Here is an 18,964-nt window from a genome sequence, read left to right on the forward strand (position 1 = left end):
CCTACACATTTGCCTTTGGACTTCCTGCACTTTGGGGACTAAGGTAGCAGAAAGAATAGCTTTGCTAAGTGACATGGAATCCTTAAGATTTGCTCTTGGACTTCAAGGCAGTTACCTCATTCTGCCTCTCTGCCTGCAACAGGTATCACTGACCTTCATCTTGAGTTCACCATCACAATTCATCAGAAACTTTCCTATACAGGGGTAAAGTGTGAAGCCCTACTTGGAAATGATAGCAACATAGCTCAAAACCTGAGTAACAAGCCCCCTGTATCCTTCCAACCCCCAGCCCACTCTCAAATCCAGCAACTATAATTTCTCCCCTGAATTCTAGGCATACAAGCCAACCAGGTTTTATTTTCTTATTTTAAACCTTCAAACTAATATAACATATATGTCCTTGTAAAAATGTTCATCATTTCCCTTGCATTTAAATACTTGGTTGGCATCTCTGGATATACAACTAGGTATCACGTTCATTCGTTCAGAATCCTTCCTACTCAAGGTGAGGAAGGAGAGCAAGAGCGAGAGGCTTGGAGACTTTTATTGACCATTTTGCCGTCAGAGTGAAATAAAAGCTGGTGACCAAAGAAACAACAAAACATTTTAGTGGCCAGTTAGAACAAGGAGAGATACTTTAACAAAAAAGATTCTGGTGTCAAAAAGCACTGTTGCATGGCTCCCTTCTCGCCAGTTACTTCTTATTGTGCCCAAGACATTTTCTTAGTAAGTATAGAGTGTTTGTGTATTTCTTTTAGCTCAACCAGGTGAGGACAGATTCTTTTTCTTTTCTTTTAATATTTTCTTCCCACTGCCATCCCTCTTATCATCATCATCAAAAAGCAACTCATTCCACATGACACAGGACAGAAAGCATCACCCAGGCACGGGGGTTCCATTCTTCTACATGTTCTGCCTGACCACACCATGAGGACACAGAATCTTTGGGAACCAACCCCTCTTTTTCTGTTTCTAATATTTTATTTTTTTAAAAAAGAGAATGACAGGCAGAGTAGTCTCTCCTTTCACTCACTTAGGGTCCTTTTCCTTTTATCTCCTTCCTCATCATCTAATGATACTCAGCAGTACTCTGCTACTTCCCAATTTGGCCTCTTGCGAGAGGGATAAAATACTGAGTTTTAATTATTCTCCCTCTAGCATAAATTCTCACCTGACCAGCAGGAGGGGGGGAGCACTGTAGCCCAAATGCTACATAGGGCATAGGAGGAGAGCCTGGGAACTTATAATGCCCCCTTGCGCTGCTGTCCCTCCCCTCAAATGTGCTCTGCTGGCCCTGATAATAACGTTTCAGTTCTGTAATAGCCTTCAAGAGCCTCACGTTTTCGGCCACACTCTCCCTGCTGTAATAATTCCTTCTTTCTGTTATTATAGATCTCTTAACATTCTAATAAATTCTCTGTCTCTGTTGTACTCTTTTGGCTAAGTAACCTTTCACGTTGCACTGCCCTAGCTTGGCAGTGATATCTGCCTTGCTGTCGCGGTAGCCTCTTCTTAAGCTTCAGTAATAACCTCTCCTTGACTGTTGTGGTTCCTCAGGGATGTAACAGCTGTTTCTGTGCTTTTATTTTACATCCAGAGAAGATGCCCTCCCTTGGCAGTTGCATCTCTCTGGAGATACAGGGAGCTTTCCTGTCTTGCAGGCAAGCAGCCCAAAGGGACCTTTCTCATTAAGGGCTACAGTGTACGGATGGCCCCCTACCTGCGAAAAGATGCCAAGAAAGAATCCTGCTTTGAGCTGACCTCCCAGGATAGGCGCAGCTATGAGGTAGGATGAGCCGAGGCGATGGAGATCCTCATTGGTGTTGCAGTTTCGTTCCATATTGCATGTGAGTGGTGGTTGCTGTGCTGGGCGCCATCTTTTCTTTGTTACCTCTCGTTTCTTACCAAGACCTTCTCTCTTGACATGTCCTCACCTTTGCTATGTTGCCACTTTTATCCTAGATACTGCCTTTGCTTGGCTTCCGTCTCTTCATCCCTCCCCTTCTCATCTCACTCTGTAGGTGAGAATCTTGGCTATTGCAGCACACAATCTAATTCTTTATTCAGAGTCTCTAATTTCATGGCTTTAATTCCCACTCTATTTTTCAACTGCTTATCTTCACTTCCTTCCTTGAAATCCAGAAAAAGAGAAATCTGGCTATAGAGTGAAAAATAATTCATTTTCCCATATTCATCTTGCTATCCAATATAATCTTCCTGTGTGTAGATGCGTCGCATATCTCTGGAAGGATTTCTCGGATACTGGTAGCAATGATTACTGAGTAGTAATAGTGACAACTGAGGAACTAGGAGGACCTGAGTGGGGGTGAGAAAGACATTCATCACGGTGTTCATTTTTATATCTTTTGATATAATATAAAAGGGAATATAATAGGTAATGCACTATAAAATTAAGGCAACAAAAAATGTCTGACTATGGGACTATAGTGATTTTCACCAAAAATATACTTTTACATGTGTGTATATAGATACACATATTGTTTCCTCCTTGTTGGTTATTTTTATCACAGTTTTACTAAAACAATTTAGAAAAACTTTAGCTAACTCAAGAAAAAGAGAAAAGCCATGCTAAGGTTAATATTGAGTAACGCTTTGACTCTTCAAGTTTTTCTCAGCACTCATTCTTTTATGTTTCTACAGTATCATAACCCTTATTTTGATAAGATGACCTAGGTCTTAATTATGTAATTTCAAAAAAATTTTTAAGTTAAACTAAACTTTTCTATAGAGTCTTTTGTAGATGTATCTAAGTTATTTTTTAGTATTAAGTTCTTATTTGATTCACCCAGATCCAGATAAAAATTTATACGATAGGTCTAAAGCAGTTTCCCTAGGCTTTTTTTATAGAAATGTGTTCTTAAGAAATCAAGAATGACAATATATATTAATAAGTTTTAAACAGGAATCTAGGTTTCTTTTTTTTTTAACCTCTTTATTGGAGTATAATTGCTTTACAATGTTATGTTAGTTTCTGCTGTATAACAAAGTGAATCAGCTATATGTATACATATATCCCCATATCCCTTCCCTCTTGCGTCTCCCTCCCACCCTCCCTCTAGGTGGTCACAAAGCACTGAGCTGCTCTCCCTGCGCTATGTAGCTTCTTCCCACTAGCTATCTATTTTACATTTGGTAGTGTATATATGTCCATGCCACTCTCTCACTTCGTCCCAGCTCACCCTTCCCCCTCCCCGTGTCCTCAAGTCCATTCTCTATGTCTGCGTCTTTATTCCTCTCCTGCCCCTAGGTTCTTCAGAACCTTTTTTTTTTTTTTAGATTCCATATATATGTGTTAGCATATGGTATTTGTTTTTCTTTTTCTGACTTACTTCACTCTGTATGACAGACTCTAGGTCCATCCACCTCACTACAAATAACTCAATTTCGTTTCTTTTCATGGCTGAGTAATATTCCATTGTATATATGTGCCACATCTTCTTTATCCATTCATCTGTCGATGGACGCTTAGGTTGCTTCCATGTCCTGGCTATTGTAAATAGTGCTGCTGTGAACATCGTGGTACATGTCTCTTTTTGAATTATGGTTTTCTCAGGGTATATGCCCAGTAGTGGGATTGCTGGGTCACATGGTAGTTCTAGTTTTAGTTTTTTAAGGAATCTCCATATTGTTCTTCACAGTGGCTATATCAGTTTACAAGGAAACTAGGTTTCTTATATAGTACATGTGTTTATCTTACCCTAATGGCCAGATAATAAACATGTTTTTCAGGAACAGGCATTTCAAGTTGATTCATTCAAAATGAAAAATTACTAAAGCTTGATGCTTGACTGGCCTGTTTTGTGAATCAGGATGTAGAGTTTGTTTACTTCTTCTTTTCTTTGGCCCATTGATTCCAAGTCATTACCATGGTCTGTGCATTCTTCCTCTATAATATCCTTTGGATCTGTCCCCTCTTATTTACTCCTACAGCCATCACAATAGTTAAGTTCCTATCACTTCACGCAGAGGACTAGTTAAGTAGCCTTCTAGTTGTTCTTCTGTCTCTAATTTCTCCCTATTTCAGTCTCTCCTACTCACAACTATTGAAAGAATCTCCCACTCCTTTTGCGAGAATTTACAGTGGCTCCCTATTGCCTACATGTTAAGTCTGAATTCCTAATACTCAGAGCCCTTTCATCAACTCTTCTCTGATCCTCCAGCTTCATCTGTTACTGTTCTCCAGTCAAGCTGATCTGCCTACCTTCCCTATACATCATGGTCTCGTTTCTAATCTTTGGCAGCTGGTTCTCCCTACCTGAAACGTCCAGTTCCCTCCACCAGTTTCCACCAACTCTTTTTAAAAATCCAACCAAAACAGTATTCCTTCAGCACGCCTCCCTGGCTTACCATAGGCAACGATAAGTGCTCCGTGTCTTCTCTCAACATCCAGCTGTTATCAAATTCACTTACTTTGTCGTGTTCCCATGTCAAGGGTGTATGCTGTCTCCAAAACTGATGCATTGATCTGAAGTCAGGAATTTGGGTTTGCCTTTTTTTTCCTGTAAACTGTTCTCAATAAATGCCTGATGAATGAATGGGCAATCAAATGAATGAATGCACATGAACATGAATCTGGATTCAAATCCAGCTGTCAACGTTGGGTATGCAAAATGGCTGAAGGAAAAAAATCACTTTGAGTGGGTTTTGATCTTTTTGCTAAATATTAAGCAGGCAGAGAATCCTGAGCTTTCAACTTGACTCTGCAAGTCCGCTCACAAGGTTCCTCCCCTTGAACCTCCCTAAAGGATTCACGGAAATTTTAGTGAAAGTGATAAATTAATTCACTAATTTTTCTATAGTTTACAGCTTCTAATCCAGCTGAGGCCAGAGACTGGGTGGATCAAATAAGTTTCTTGTTAAAGGGTAAGTATTATTATTACAGAAGTAGCACTTGAGTGCATTTTCAGTTGACATTCTATTGCATAAATATAATCCACAGGCTTCAATATATTTTTATCTGCCCATTCTCCCTATCGTATCCCTCATATGGTAACAACAAATAGTGACATGGGTGAATCAGAAGGAAAAGAAACCATCAACCTGGAAAGGACCTCTGATATCATTCTAGCTCATCCACCTAACTACAGGCAAATCTGTAATATTTGTAACCACCAGAAAAGAGATGCTGAAAATCAGCTCAGCTCAATTCAGTGTCTCCTAACCCCTTACATTCTGGAAAGGAAATTCATGATACCAAAGTCATCTAGATGTGGTTTAGGGTCCAAAATCTTCTAGTTTTAGTCAGGTAGAAATCCATACTCATCTAGGTGGCCTTCAATGACATTGGACATTAAAAACAAATTGCTGTTTCCCAAGCCACAGTCAAATGGTCCTTACTTTGGATGGGAAAAGTCCTGCCTGAAGATGTTAAGTGACTGCTCTTAGAGTACCCTCTGCTGGCCAGCCTGTAGGCACAGCAGTGATAGTGGCCCAGGAAGCCTTGTCTGGGAGTGGCCTGACAGGTGGAAGTAGCCAACCTTGAGCCTGTCACCTGGCATCAGATAACCCTCATGATGGTATACATACATCATGGCAGGACCCTGCCTCTGCAGAAAGGCAGAAACACCAACTTTGTAAATGGCCCCAAGACCTAGGGAGAAGTACATCAACCTAAAAACACCAAGCCTTTTCATCTCCGTTTTTTATTCTGCTATAAGATTTTATTGTGGATAAAAAGAGGGAAGCACCGGAGCTTTAATTATGATTGCCTGTTTTACTCAGTTTATGCCTTTGCTATCACAAGAACAAACTATTGCATCTACCAAGAGCATCACGTATAATAGACTAGAACTAGGCAAACATGAACATTGATGGCGAGACCACAGGGTACACTCTCATCTAGGTGCATTGGATTTATGCGTGTAATATACCCCTAAGTGTGTAAACTTCAATAAAACTCCAAGCAGCTTTATTGAGCTGTACCCTATGGTAGTTTCAGAATCCCACATTGAAGAAATTATTCATTCCATTTTATTTTAAAACAAAATAATAACATATGGTTTAAGCCACAAATGTGTCTCTGATCCCTTCCTCCTATGAGGTGGCACCAGAATTCAGATGAAAATAGTTGCAAAATCTTTATTAAAAGCCTAATCAAGCCGAACGGTTTTATTATGTTTTGAAATGAACATCGGATGTCTCTCCATCCTTTCCTTCCCCAGAGCACCCTGCCGGCTCTCGCCCATCCTGCAGAGGTCCCTCAGCAGGGTTTCAGAGAGCACTCTGTACTACACGTCAGAGAATGAACCTTCCCAGTCCCCCATTAAAATAAAAAACCAATCTCCGTCTCCCGCCCTGTGCCCCCCAGTGCTGTAATGGCTCAACATCCTCTATGCGGTGACCCACTTTAAGGTCAGCCAGACTGTACAGTTGCAAAAGGGCATGGCAACCACATCGCTCAGCCGTTCCATTTGGTGTTGTATTACTGTTATATTTTCCCACATCCCACTTTCTCTTCCTCTTCCACTTTTGCCCACTCTTCTCTTTACAAGCAGACGTCTCTGAAGTTCTGCAGTGAGATCATGGGGGAGATGAGCGTGTGATAGCTCAGGTATCCTACAGCAGCCACCGTAGTTCCCAGGCTCTGTGTGCATCCGGAGAACCCAGGGCATCCCTCATCCTTCCAGTTTTCCACTTGACAAGCAGCGCGAGGCACGCTGGCGTTTCCTCTTCTGGCCTATTTTCTTCCCTTCACCTCGTGTGCTCATTCACACACCCATACTTTTCAGGGGTGCTTCATCCTGATCAAGTTTTATCGCAAGGAAGGATTTATGTTGATGGTTTAAACCTGACGCAGTGCTAGTCTGGCCTTTTCTGTAGATTTCCTGACACCAAGGCCCGCACTAGAAATAACAGCACTTAACCTAGTGTTTCATTTTCTTTTGACATGTTTTATTCTCATCCCTCCTCCTCCTTCTCCCTCTTTCCTTCCCTGCCTTATTCTTTTCTTTTTCTCCCTATCTTGATTCACTCTCATCTCTGCCCCAGCAGACCTGAGCTCCTTAACCATTCCATGTGAAGAGGAGGAGGAAGAAGGGGAGAAAGAGGAAGAGACATATGATGATATCGATGGTTTTGACTCCCCAAATTCTGGTTCCCAAAGCAGACCCATGATCTTGCATGGGAGTGTGGGGCTCAAAGAGCCCATGGAGGAGAAAGAAGAAGATATTTATGAAATCTTACCAGGTGAGAAATTTCATCTTCTAATTATCTTCCTCTAGTTTAGACACTCTTGACCTGGTTGAAGAATATAACTTTGACAACTCCAGAGGAAGCCAAACCTCTGAAGGAGACACGGTAGGGAAGCTTCCGTGGAGCTTCTGTGATTCCCAGCACAGAAGCTCTCCCCTGCTCTGGGGGCAAGATGGATTGATCAGGGAGTGTCTTTCATCTCTGCATGTGAAGTAATTTATTACAAATGTCAACAGGTTAAAGAGTCAAGAATACTCATGTTGGTTTTCATTGGTTTACTGCGCGTTTCATCAGAATTCTCTAGTTTGAACTTATTTTCTGTGTAATTGTGAGGATAATGGAAAGTCACCTCAAATGATGAAGGATATAGACTGAAGAAATATAGATAAACGCTGACAAGTCTTTTCAGTAACACAGTAAAGCCCTGATAGAGCACAGCTCACCGCTGCCTAGTTCAGATATACCACGAATCAAATTGCATCTCTTGCTAATAAGACTAACGTGTGTCCTCTGCCCACCATTACAGCAGGTCTACTGTACGTATTTCTTTTTTCACAAAGGCGTGATAACCGGCATCTCAAAAACTGTGTAGTCATCACTGCGCCCGCACAGCCACTTCCTGTGTGGGTAACAGCAGCTGTTGAACAGTGCAGAGCACAGTGGGGGTCAGACTGTGCAAAAAAACGAAGCCTGAGCCTTTTAACTGTGAGCTAGTTAGACCATGGGAACGCTGAATCTTCAAGACCATTCAGAAGATCGCTCCTGTGGAAATTTGCCAGGAGTTCAGTGCTCTGCTGAGAAATTCAAGTTAAGCCTAAATTTATAGCAATTTAAACCTCAGTCCCAGATGAACGTAGGAGCTAAGGTGAACAGAACATTCAGGCCCCTGAAGACAGGACTGTTTGCTAAAAAGCGTTGTCAGTAAGCAACTGGCATTTCAAGGCTTCCTAAGAAGAGGGTCCAACCCTGTCAACGCCACATTCATCTCTCCCTTGGGGAGAAGCCATGTCATTGCTTCCTGGGACTTCACCCACCCAGCCAGCCGACAAGGAGAGCCTGCTTCTTCTCCCAGCACTTCCAGCCTCTGCTAGTCCCAACTTCCCCAGCCTTTCTGTTGTGTTTTATTATGCAAATGATATCTTGGTTGAGGTCGAGCCATTTCTTGTGTCTGAAGTTAAAAAAAAAAATGATAATTTCCTCAGCAAGTCATCGTCATTAATGAAGTTTTACAAAAACAGATACAACCAAAGGAAAATAAAATTTCACAGGTGATAAATTTTTCCAATTTCCCTGGCAGAATTCGATAGGATTGTTAAATTAAGAGTGAAGGTGTCTGTTAGAAAGCAACGAGCAGTGATGGGTAATTTTATAGACTGGAAAATTGAATCAAATTGCTACATTAAAACACAGCTCCTCTGAGAATCTTCCCTTTCACAGTCTGCTCCATTGCAACAGCAGGGTGCAGAAATGGATCTAATTCACAACACTCTCTAAAAGGAGATGTACTCCCCAACTCGGCCAGAGATTCCTGGTGAGCTCACATTCCACTCACTACTGTCCCAGGCTGGGGGAGATATCCAGGTGACACTCCACTTGGGGTCACAGCTGTGGAAGAGTGCTCTGGGAAAACCTTACAGAACCACCCAGACCTCTGGGGAGCAAATAAGGGCTGTTTCATGCACCATGTTTACTCCTCAAAGGAGCAGGCAAGAGGGAGCTGATGCTCAGACACACAGAGCGAAGGAGAGTAAAGGGAAAGAGGCCTCAGAAAATATGATGGGATTGAGACCATCACCTTACCCCAGGGGGGGTCAATGAACGTATGATTGGCTTCTTAACAACCATCCTTCCCGCACCTCGTAAAATCCTACCCTTGACCATTGCAGCACTGCCCACGGTGCCAAAGTTCACACCAGTCTGGATACTGGAGTGGTCTCCAAGGGCATGGAGACTGCTCGGCTTTCTCTAGGAAAGCCACTTACCCTCTGCTCACAACAACTGTCCCTCAGAGGTGAGGAAGGCCACATCATAGGAAAACCAGGGTCTCTTTCCGCAGGTTTGGGCAACGGCAGCCAACTTGCTTATTAAGATTCCAATGGACAAGGCTGTACCCAGCCAACAGGTTCTTTCCCAAAATCTTTCATCCATCACAGTTTTTAGAGACAGCATTGAAGTTGGGATAAATTGGCATTTAATTATAATATGAATATTTCAGACACAAGTCTCCATCAGCTAGCTTCCTGTCCATGCCACTCAGCTTGTTGCTTCTGACATTGCTGTTCGTTTTGCATGTGCCACACTACCCATCCTGGAGGAATTGAGAGGGAACGTGAGGGAGCCTGACACTGTCTCCCCTCTGCCACCATCTCACAAGACCACCCACCGAGCAGTGGCCTGTGAGACACAGCATGGTGTTGCAGGTAAAAGTGCTGGCTCTAGGTCAGGATGGACCTGCTCTGCCACCTGCTAGCTGTGAGACCTCGAGCAAGTTATCTGCCCCCTCTCTCAGGTGTGATTTTCCCACCTGTAAAATGGGGATAACAGTAGTAGCTATCATAAAGGGATGCCTGAGAAGCCTGGAACTGATGTACGTAAAGCACTTAGAGCCCGGGCTTACAGGGAGCATTCAATACATGCTGGCTCTTCTCCATTTGGTGGTATTTAAATAGGAAGTGTTACCTCCTTGAAGAACTGGGAATCGGCTCATTCCCCACCTTCACCAACGAGACCTGAGACGGTCTGGTTGGACATTCTCAGCAATATGTGTGAAGCAGGTGAAACTGAAAATCCTGAACAGATGGAAAGTGGATCACGCCTTCTGCTCAGGCCCCATTTTTACTGCAAGGACAGGTGCTGGGTGGAGGAACAGTCGACAGTAAGGTTGGATTGTGCTAACATTGCATACCCATCAATAGTCAAATGACTTGAGCCTCTCACATGTGTCTCATGATAACAGGTAAATGTGCTTTGTAAATGATTTTGCTTCTCCTTCCTCTTTGGCATGGGGCCTATACAAGCCTCATTGTCTCTATGTGGAAGGCGGTGTGAGATCTCCTCCCTTCCAGAATATAATTTCAATGGGCTTCCTAGCTGAAAGAAAAATGCCTGTAACACATACCAAGTCAATACAAAAATGTTTTTTCCTAATCAAAATAATGTATGGGTCATCAAATTAAATGTACAACATCACATTAATCATGGGAAATTTGCATTTGCTACGTGGCTAGCACGCTCTTTCCCGTGAGGGAAAACCAGAGCACTGGAGGTTTTCAGCCAAGACCACAGTGTTAGTCCCAGATGATATGGTTTCAGGGTTGGTATCTGCTGGGATTTCTGAACATCCACATTGAGAATACGGGGACCCTTGATGTTTAAGATCTCTTTTGCAGTGGATTCAACTGTAGGGAACTACCAACAAAGAAATACTAAAGGAATATGTGGAAAATGGGAGGCTTTTCTGAACCCTCTCTCACCCCTCCCCAAAATCATTTTACAGCCTAGCATAGGCCCAGTTTCATGATTCAGAATTCCATAAAAGTACAGCTTTTTATCAGGTTTCTCTTTGTCTGGGGCCTCAAGCCTGGAATCCAGCAAGGCACCTGAGACCACTGAAGATCTGTAACTGGGGCCTCGCAGCAGCTGCGGTGGCAGCAGAATCTGGCTGTGTTCTCTAGAGAGATTTCAGGAGAGGAAACAGAAAGAGAGACAAAGAGTCCTCCCTGGGTATTTCTATGCACATTCTGATGCTGCCCGCACTGCCCTGGAGGGTTAGTATAGACCCAGAGACCAGATTGCTTTATAATAAAGCATATAACTGGGTTTTTTTATAATTTGAGTCTGTTGGAAACAAGCATTCTTTGGAATTATTTTTCCCCCCATACAGCTGTCCAGACCCACAGGAAGGGGGAATGGTGACAGTAAGAGGTCTAAGGAAAGAAAGAAAACAGACACCAAAAATACAAAGTTTATGAAAAAACAATTTCCAACTTCATAGGAAAGCAACACTCCATGAGGGGAACATCAAAGAAGAGTCAACGCCATCATCAGGCCCCTTCTGAGCTTCTTGGCCTTTTCTTCCTCTCACTCCCATGCACCCTAGGCCCTAGGCACACCGTGCTTTTGGTCAGCACCAAAACTGGAATCGTGTATTTTCTTCTACCTAGAATCCGCACCCTCAGTCTATGAAACCCAACACATTCTGCTCCACTGTGTCTCCTCAGTGACAGCCTCCCGGAGACTCAGCTGGAATTGAGCTCTGTTTCAGCCTTTACCACAGGGATTTGTATTCAGGTCTTTCTCCTCCAATTAGTAGGTGCTCAATTATTATTTGTGAAATTAAATTCAGTACATTGCAAGTGTTGCAGTTACCACAAATTGAGTTTAATATCTAGTATATCAAGACCATACCATGGAGATAGGATGCAAATATTTTGAGGTAACAGTTGAGATTCCCAACTATGCAACAGAGAATTAAATGGGTTATTAGCATCGTGCTCGTATTTGCCATGTCGTCTGAAGAGGTGCTGTAGCATCCATGGATTTATATCTACGTGTGCCGTGGAGTGGTTTCTATTTCCATTTTTTCGCATGTTCCCTTTGCACATGTATTTCTGCTGCATCTGTCACCAGAGCACCTTGACATCTGGTTGCACACTGATACATTTGGCATTTTTTAAGCTTCTGTCACTTTGCTTTATTTGGGAGAAGTGACTTCCCTCTTTCTTATCTAGTCATTTTTTGAATTTTATTCCCGGTTCAGCTGATGTAAGAGCAGCACTTCAGAAAGGAGCCAGGTGTCATGGGAAGCTGGCTCCTCTCTGGGCCCCCGAGGTGGAGTCAGTGTCCTATTCCTCTCAGCCTCTCATTAATGTCCCTGACATTGTGCCAAGAGTGTTGATTGAAATCAACTCTCTGGATGGTGATGCTAATTTGTGATACCCCATGGTTCTCTTACATGTTCACACAGTTAACAGAATCTTCCTCAACTGTTTTCCCAATTGAGATGAGATATTTGGGAATCAAGTAGAGCATTTTATGTAATAAGTGGTCAGTAATCTTTAGAGGTTAATTTGTTTAAAGCCTATGTAAGGTTGGGGTCTCATATGCCCTGTTAGGAGCAAGGACCATTATAATCTATTACTGTGTAAAGTTGAGCTAGCACATAAATTTTACTTCCTTCTTAAATGAAGATGTATTTTAGCAGATGTCACGCTAAAATGCCTAATAATATTCTTATAGAGAAGTTCAGCAAGCTCTTTAGCCTATAAAACATTTTTTTTTCAAAATAATCTTTTTAAAATTAAAGCCTCAGGACTTCCCTGGTGGCACAGTGATTAAGAATCCACCTGCCAGGGGCTTCCCTGGTGGCGCAGTGGTTGAGAATCCTCCCGCCAATGCAGCCACTCGCTGCAACTAGAGAAAGCCCGTGCACAGTAACGAAGACCCAACACAGCCATAAATAAATAAAAGAATCCACCTGCCAATGCAGGGGACACGGGTTCAAGCCCTGGTCTGGGAAGATCCCACATGCCACGGAGCCACTAAGCCCGTGCGCCACAACTACTGAGACTGCGCTCTAGAGCCCGCGAGCCACAACTACTGAGCCTGCATGCCACAACTACGGAAGCCCGCGCACCTAGATCCCATGCTCCGCAATGAGAAGCCACCGCAATGAGAAGCCCGTGCACCACAATGAAGAGTAGCCCCCACTCGCTGCAACTAGAGAAAGCCCACGTGCAGCAATGAAGATCCAACACAGCCAAAAATAAATAAAAAAATAATTAGTTAATTCATTAATTAAAAAAAAATAAAGGCTCACCTTACAGATGAAAAAAAGAGAGAGAAATTTGGCTGTTTAACCCCCTTTTGTGAGCAAAGAGCCTTTTTTTCTGTTGCCATATAATCAGTTTTCTTGACTTTGGAGTTTGAAAAATACCAGTTTGATTTCACTGAAGGATCCAAGGTAAATTGTATGCCTCTGTGTGTATGGGGCCCTCTGAAGCTGGGAGGGTACTGAGAGGTGTGCCTTTCACATGCAGTTGTAGAGGGCACTCTCCTCACCAGATGATGGCCCCCATACTCGCTCTTTCAAAGGCTGCAGAGGCACAGCACCCAGCCTCTCACTTCAGCAGCTAGGCTTCTTGACTGGAGCCCACTTTCAGCCACCCGGGAAGGACAACGTTAGATAGAACAGATGTAGGGACTGGAGCTTCCTGGTTCACATCCATCACCATAGCACTTAGTAATGGTGGCAAACAATATATAAGATCTACGGCCAACAGTCTGCTTTCTTTCTAGGTGACTCCACAGGCGCAACGGAAATCAGAGTATCTGTTCTGGAATTGAACTGCATAAATAAAGCAGAGTTTTATTTTTTCCACTTTTGTATCATGACTGGATTAAGTGCTGTTGCCTGAAAGGATAAAGGAATCAAGTTTTAGTTTTCATTTTTATCATTGCAAATACATTTACATTCTCCTATTTTACAAATGCAAAAGCAGGCAAGCCACTTTCAATAATTTATTTTAAAATCAATGCTAATGAGGTTATGTCTCGTCAGTGGCCGAGTTTTACAATAAAGTCTGATTTATTTAGAAAAGATCTTTGGTGTAGCTTCCCATCTAATAGTGGTGGGAAGGAGGTGGAGTAGCAGGCACGGTGACCCTCCAACTTCGGATCCAATTTGTAATTCACAGCGGAGATCTGACCCAATTTACATTGATTAGAATTGGGAGGAAGAGACATCTGCGCAGAGACAGCAAAGGCAGAATAAACCCTCTCTGCAAAAGTGCCTAAGCACAGCAGATTACTGGTCTTTGTGATTAAGATGTTTGATATCAGCAAAAGAGCTGTTCTCTGTCCAAATTATTGGGTATCTCTAAAACTGAGGACGTACCAGCTCTTCTTTGAATGTTTTCAATCCTGTGAAATTGGTCCCACGTCAAAAAGGAAAAGCATCATAGCAGAGGAAGGAAGGAAGTGGGCAAGTAATAAGACAATGTGCAAAGAATGATGTTTAACATGATTTATTTCAGCGTGATCTATTTCCCATATTTGATTTCACTCCTCCATTAGGAGCACTACAGGTGGTAAGTAGGAAATTGTCTGCTGCAAGGTCATACGTGGAGATAAGTAGAGTTGAGTCCTTTTCCCACAGAATCTTATAGGGCAGATATATATTTACCTATATCTATATATATAGAGAGATAGATATCACATATCACTTTTTTTTTTTTTTTTTTGGCTGCGTTGGGTCTTTGTTGTTGCGCGTGGCCTTTCTCTAGTTGCAGCGAGTGGGGGCTACTCTTCCTTGCGGTGCGCAGGCTTCTCATTGCAGTGGGTTCTCTTTGTTGTGGAGCACGGTCTCTAGGGCACGAAGGCTCAGTAGTTGTGGCTCATGGGCTCTAGAGCGCAGGCTCAGTAGTTGTGGTGCACGGGCTTAGTTGCTCCAGCGGCATGTGGGATCTTCCCAAACCAGGGTTTGAACCCATGTCCCCTGCATTGGCAGGTGGATTCTTAACCACTGTGCCACTAGGGAAGTCCCACATATTTTTAAATCTTGGTAATATGACTTATTTCCCAAAGTATCAATCCCAACAACAATATTAATTTTAATTTTTTCAGGGGAGCTATATCATTTTGTATGTGAAATCAATTTCAATTCTTTAATGCTCTGTAGTGTTTTCATATATTTTTATGCCGTTTCTTCTTAGTTATGAGCTTAGAGTTTACTTCCCCTAGTCTGACATACCAGAACTCATGTTGTCCTATAAACCTTATATTTAAGGGGGGAGGGGGGCTGCCCCATTCCATCGCCTCAAAAGTTCCATTTAATGGCATAACTATGGGCAAGCAAGACAGGTAAGTGCCCTAAGATCCACAGAGAGAAAGGAAAGTACATGTGGCTGGAAGAAACTGAGTATTCAGCCCTCAACATGTTCCTTTTTATGCCCCATTCATTCCGTGTGTGTGTGTGTGTGTGTGTGTGTGTATGTGTGTGTGGAGGGTGTAATGATGAAAAGGAGAACAGCAAGTATATTTCTGTGCATTTTACCCCACATATAAAATAGCTTAATATGATTCTGGTACTCATGCTTTCTTGATAAGGACCCAATTCCCATGTTATCAGATAGTACGAAGTCTGGGATGAAACAGCTTAATGAGGGTAAGAAACTTAGGCCAATCATGTTGTGACTTTGACCATATAAACACTTGGATGGAGTTAGAAAATAGCATTGACTTAGGATTCATTGTGTACCTGCCGTTCATTCCAACTGCCCTCAGGAGCTTCCACTCTCATGAATGAAGCAGGCTGAATAACAAACAAGAGTGAAAAGATAACTACAAGCCCCAAGTACTAAGAACATAAAATTGTGGACATGACCAGCTTCTGTGACAGCTGAACAAAGCTTGGTACATTAAGGACTAATTAATCACAGAGGGTTTAAACACGTGCTTAGCTTCACACACAAGTTCTGGATGCTTACGTGGAGATAATACATTTTGAAGAGAATGCTAGAATGGGAGGAGAAATAGGGTTTGAGGAAAAAGGATTAGGATCCTAGTAATAGGCACCTAAATAATCCAGTGGATCGGAAGCTCCATAGGGCGGGGACCCGGCCAGTCTTGTCCATCACTGCATCTCCAGTTCCTAGTGCAGTGTCTTGCGTACAGTAAGCACTTAAAAATGTTTGTGAATGAATGAACAGAGATGGAAATAAGAGAAGGCCAGTTGAAGGTAAGAGATGATTTTTTTAAAAATGGTAATTATTGCCTTAAAGAAGAGAGTGTGATGAGCTCAGAGAAAGAAAATCTGTCAGTACAAATAACAGACTACTGACCGCTAATTGCTAATGCTGATCGTGTTTATCCCCGCAGATGAAGAGCATGATCTAGAAGAGGATGAGAGTGGTACTCAACAAAAAGGAGGTATGAGACCTTCAAAAATGTACAGGTGCTGGATAGGACATTCGGGCTTCCCACTGGAGAAAGCACCTTTCTCTGACTACAAACATTACCAGACTCGCTAATTAAGAGGGTAACTGGTGTGTCGACCTCAACAGTCCTGAATAAGATGACTGGACAAGGAAATACCTTAACTTTAAAAGCAGCTACCCATTCACTTTAATTAATGTTCCCAGAACTGCTAAGATTTATCCTAGAGAGGTAGGAAGCCAAACCAGATATTTATTTTTTTCCTATCAGTATTTCTTAAATCAGTACAGTGAAAATAGAATTGTCTCATCTCTAAGAGATCAGAGGATTGAGAATGGAAAGAATAGAAAAGTCCCTATCTGAGAGGCCCGGAGATTGCAAGTTCAGAGGGGAATGGAAATGTGTCAGATCTGAAAAGTGAACATGGGGTGAAGGATAGAATTGCTTGGTTATGTTGACTTCTGATGGCCTGGTTTGATTCCAGGCACATTTGGAAATGAATATGTAACAGCTTTGTTGAATACAAAATTATTTCTTATTCATCCCAGACTGTTAACCATGTTTCAGTCTGTTAGTGAGCCCATCCTTTCTAAGGTCAGATGCCCCTCTAAAGCCTCCTTAAATGGACCAAGGACCTAGTCTGTCATTGTCTGTAAAGGAATATGTGTTGCAAAGGCCACCTCAAGGACATTCATTCCATCAGCAGAGCCTGAAAGTGCCTGATTTAGATACTGGCTGACTTTTTCTTAGAAATTCTATGGAAGTTTTAAGTCTAGGGGTTCTTTCCCTCTTCCTGTCCTGCTCCCCTTCTGTTTCTCCAACCTCCCCTTTTCCCATTCTCCTCTCTCTTCCTTTCCTCGTGCCTTTTCTTCTCTTCCTAATCCATTCAGCAAAGCCCCTTTCCTTGGTTCATTCTCCATGGGAAGAGAATGTGTAACAGGTTTAGTGAAGGACCCAACTTCATAAACACCCAGCTTCTCGTGAGGAGAGAAAAGACAGCAAAGAGGCAGCATCAGAATTCATGTGCCAAAGCCAGAGAGAGAACTGAGGCAAGTATGACAGGAATGTTAGTGTAGTTTCAAGTAAGGCCCTCGTGACAGTTAACACATATGATTAAGTCCATTCTGAATCTCAGTTTTTACCGTTCTACTTGCCGTACAGAATTCCAACAAAAAAATCTGTTTCCTGACCGAGCCATGTCCCACATATGTCTCTTCTCAAGCAACTTCCCTTGCTAGTGCAGGAAAGAAGCACTTCATGTGGACAGCTTGGGTGGAGTAACTAGAAGCTTCCTATGGCCAACTTTAAACTCCTTTGGGAAGCAGCAGTCTTCTGGCAAAAGCCTAAAATTCAGTTTCAGACGTCTCCCTCATCTCTTTTCTTCCTTCCACCCCTCTTTCTAAGGTTCAATCTGAAGAGTGAGGAGAGATTTATTTCTTAACTGTTCCAGCAGCTATAATTCAAGTACACTTAAAAAAAAAAAAAAACCCTTTGTTCCTCATGCTTCTTGCCTCCAAAATCGGTGTTGTTAAAGTGTCGTGAGCTCTAAGTATGTTTCTATGGTTTATACCTCCCACCAGTTATAATGATTGGTGACTTCGTGATTAAAAAAACAGAGGAGGACTTTTCCCTCTCGCTGCAGAATCTAAGGCAGGAATTTATATTATCTGTGTTTACTTATTTATTTATTGAATTTACATGGTGCCTTTTCTACAAAGGAGCTATAGAAACTGCAACAAATATGTAACATCCAAATGTCATCCCTTAGCTTTAAAACGATAAAATACAGAGGTTCAAGGGATGGGTAGGCCTATAAAAGGCAGGGAGCTCCAGGACAACGTGAATTCTTCTGTAATAGGCAAGCTACACAGGTTTGGTTCACTTGGGCAAGTCAGGTGTCACATGCCCTTTGAGAGGGAAAAATATTTTCTCCTAAAAGGTACCATGGCTAGCAGGGTCACCTTTAAAATCCACATACTTTTCTTCACTATTCCAGGGATCCTTTTCCTGGAATGCTGTGCTTTTCCCTGATGGAACTGCGTACATTTTTAAAGGCCAGCTAAGAGCTTATCGGAAGAGGGGAAAAAGGAATTCAGTTTATCCTGATTGGGTGTTAATGACCCTGTAAGATGTAATTTCTTTTATTTTGTTCTGTTACCTAGAAAATCTATCACGGCCTTGTAGTATTGATTATTCAATCTATAAAGAGCTCGGTTTACAGCTTGACTGTTAGTAACAGGGTTATTCTAATGAGTGACTATTCAACACCTCAGATTTTCGCTAAATTCCAACCCATCAGCCTAACAGTCTAACACTAAGTGTCTTTGGTGATGACAGCTTATCTCCCTTCCCTATCACGAAAAGGCATGTCCAGGTAACCAAAACTAAAACTCATTCTGTGCTGTCTGTATGAAAACGACTGGCCGTTTGCTTGGGTATGCCATGAAAAATAAAAAGCAGAGCTGGAGGCACAAATCATCCTTAGATACGTCAAACCTCTGAGCAAGAAGGATCTTGAAACAGGTTGCTTTTGCTCTGAAGTTGTAGGCAAGCTCAGCCAAGGGGGCAGCCCATGTTCACTCATTTCTGCAGGGCAGAAAAATGGTTGCTGATGAGTGTTCCATTTCTGAGGCATTTTTTCCACTTTAGTGGCAGCCAATGGAGTGAACTATTACACAAAAGAAACAGAGGGAAGCCACAGAGGTATTTGCAGCTCTTACTTTTTGAAACCCATTTCCCAAGACACATGTGAGTGGATCGTCACCCAGCTATAACTTTGGCCCAATAAAAGGAACACAGGAGATGAAAATTAGGATCT

General features: G+C 42.4%; 1 protein-coding gene across 1 annotated transcript in view; it reads left to right on the top strand.

The window, feature by feature from the left end:
- Positions 1 to 18,964, top strand: part of SKAP1 (src kinase associated phosphoprotein 1) — a 276,280-nt gene that overhangs the window by 230,869 nt on the left and 26,447 nt on the right. The window contains exons 7-10 of the mRNA XM_067717226.1: positions 1,662 to 1,786; positions 4,821 to 4,884; positions 7,012 to 7,206; positions 16,090 to 16,140. Coding sequence (XP_067573327.1) covers positions 1,662 to 1,786; positions 4,821 to 4,884; positions 7,012 to 7,206; positions 16,090 to 16,140 — 435 coding nt within the window. The remainder of the gene's footprint in view (positions 1 to 1,661; positions 1,787 to 4,820; positions 4,885 to 7,011; positions 7,207 to 16,089; positions 16,141 to 18,964) is intronic.

Source organism: Pseudorca crassidens, chromosome 19 (assembly GCF_039906515.1).
Source record: "Pseudorca crassidens isolate mPseCra1 chromosome 19, mPseCra1.hap1, whole genome shotgun sequence".
Taxonomy (NCBI): domain Eukaryota; kingdom Metazoa; phylum Chordata; class Mammalia; order Artiodactyla; family Delphinidae; genus Pseudorca; species Pseudorca crassidens.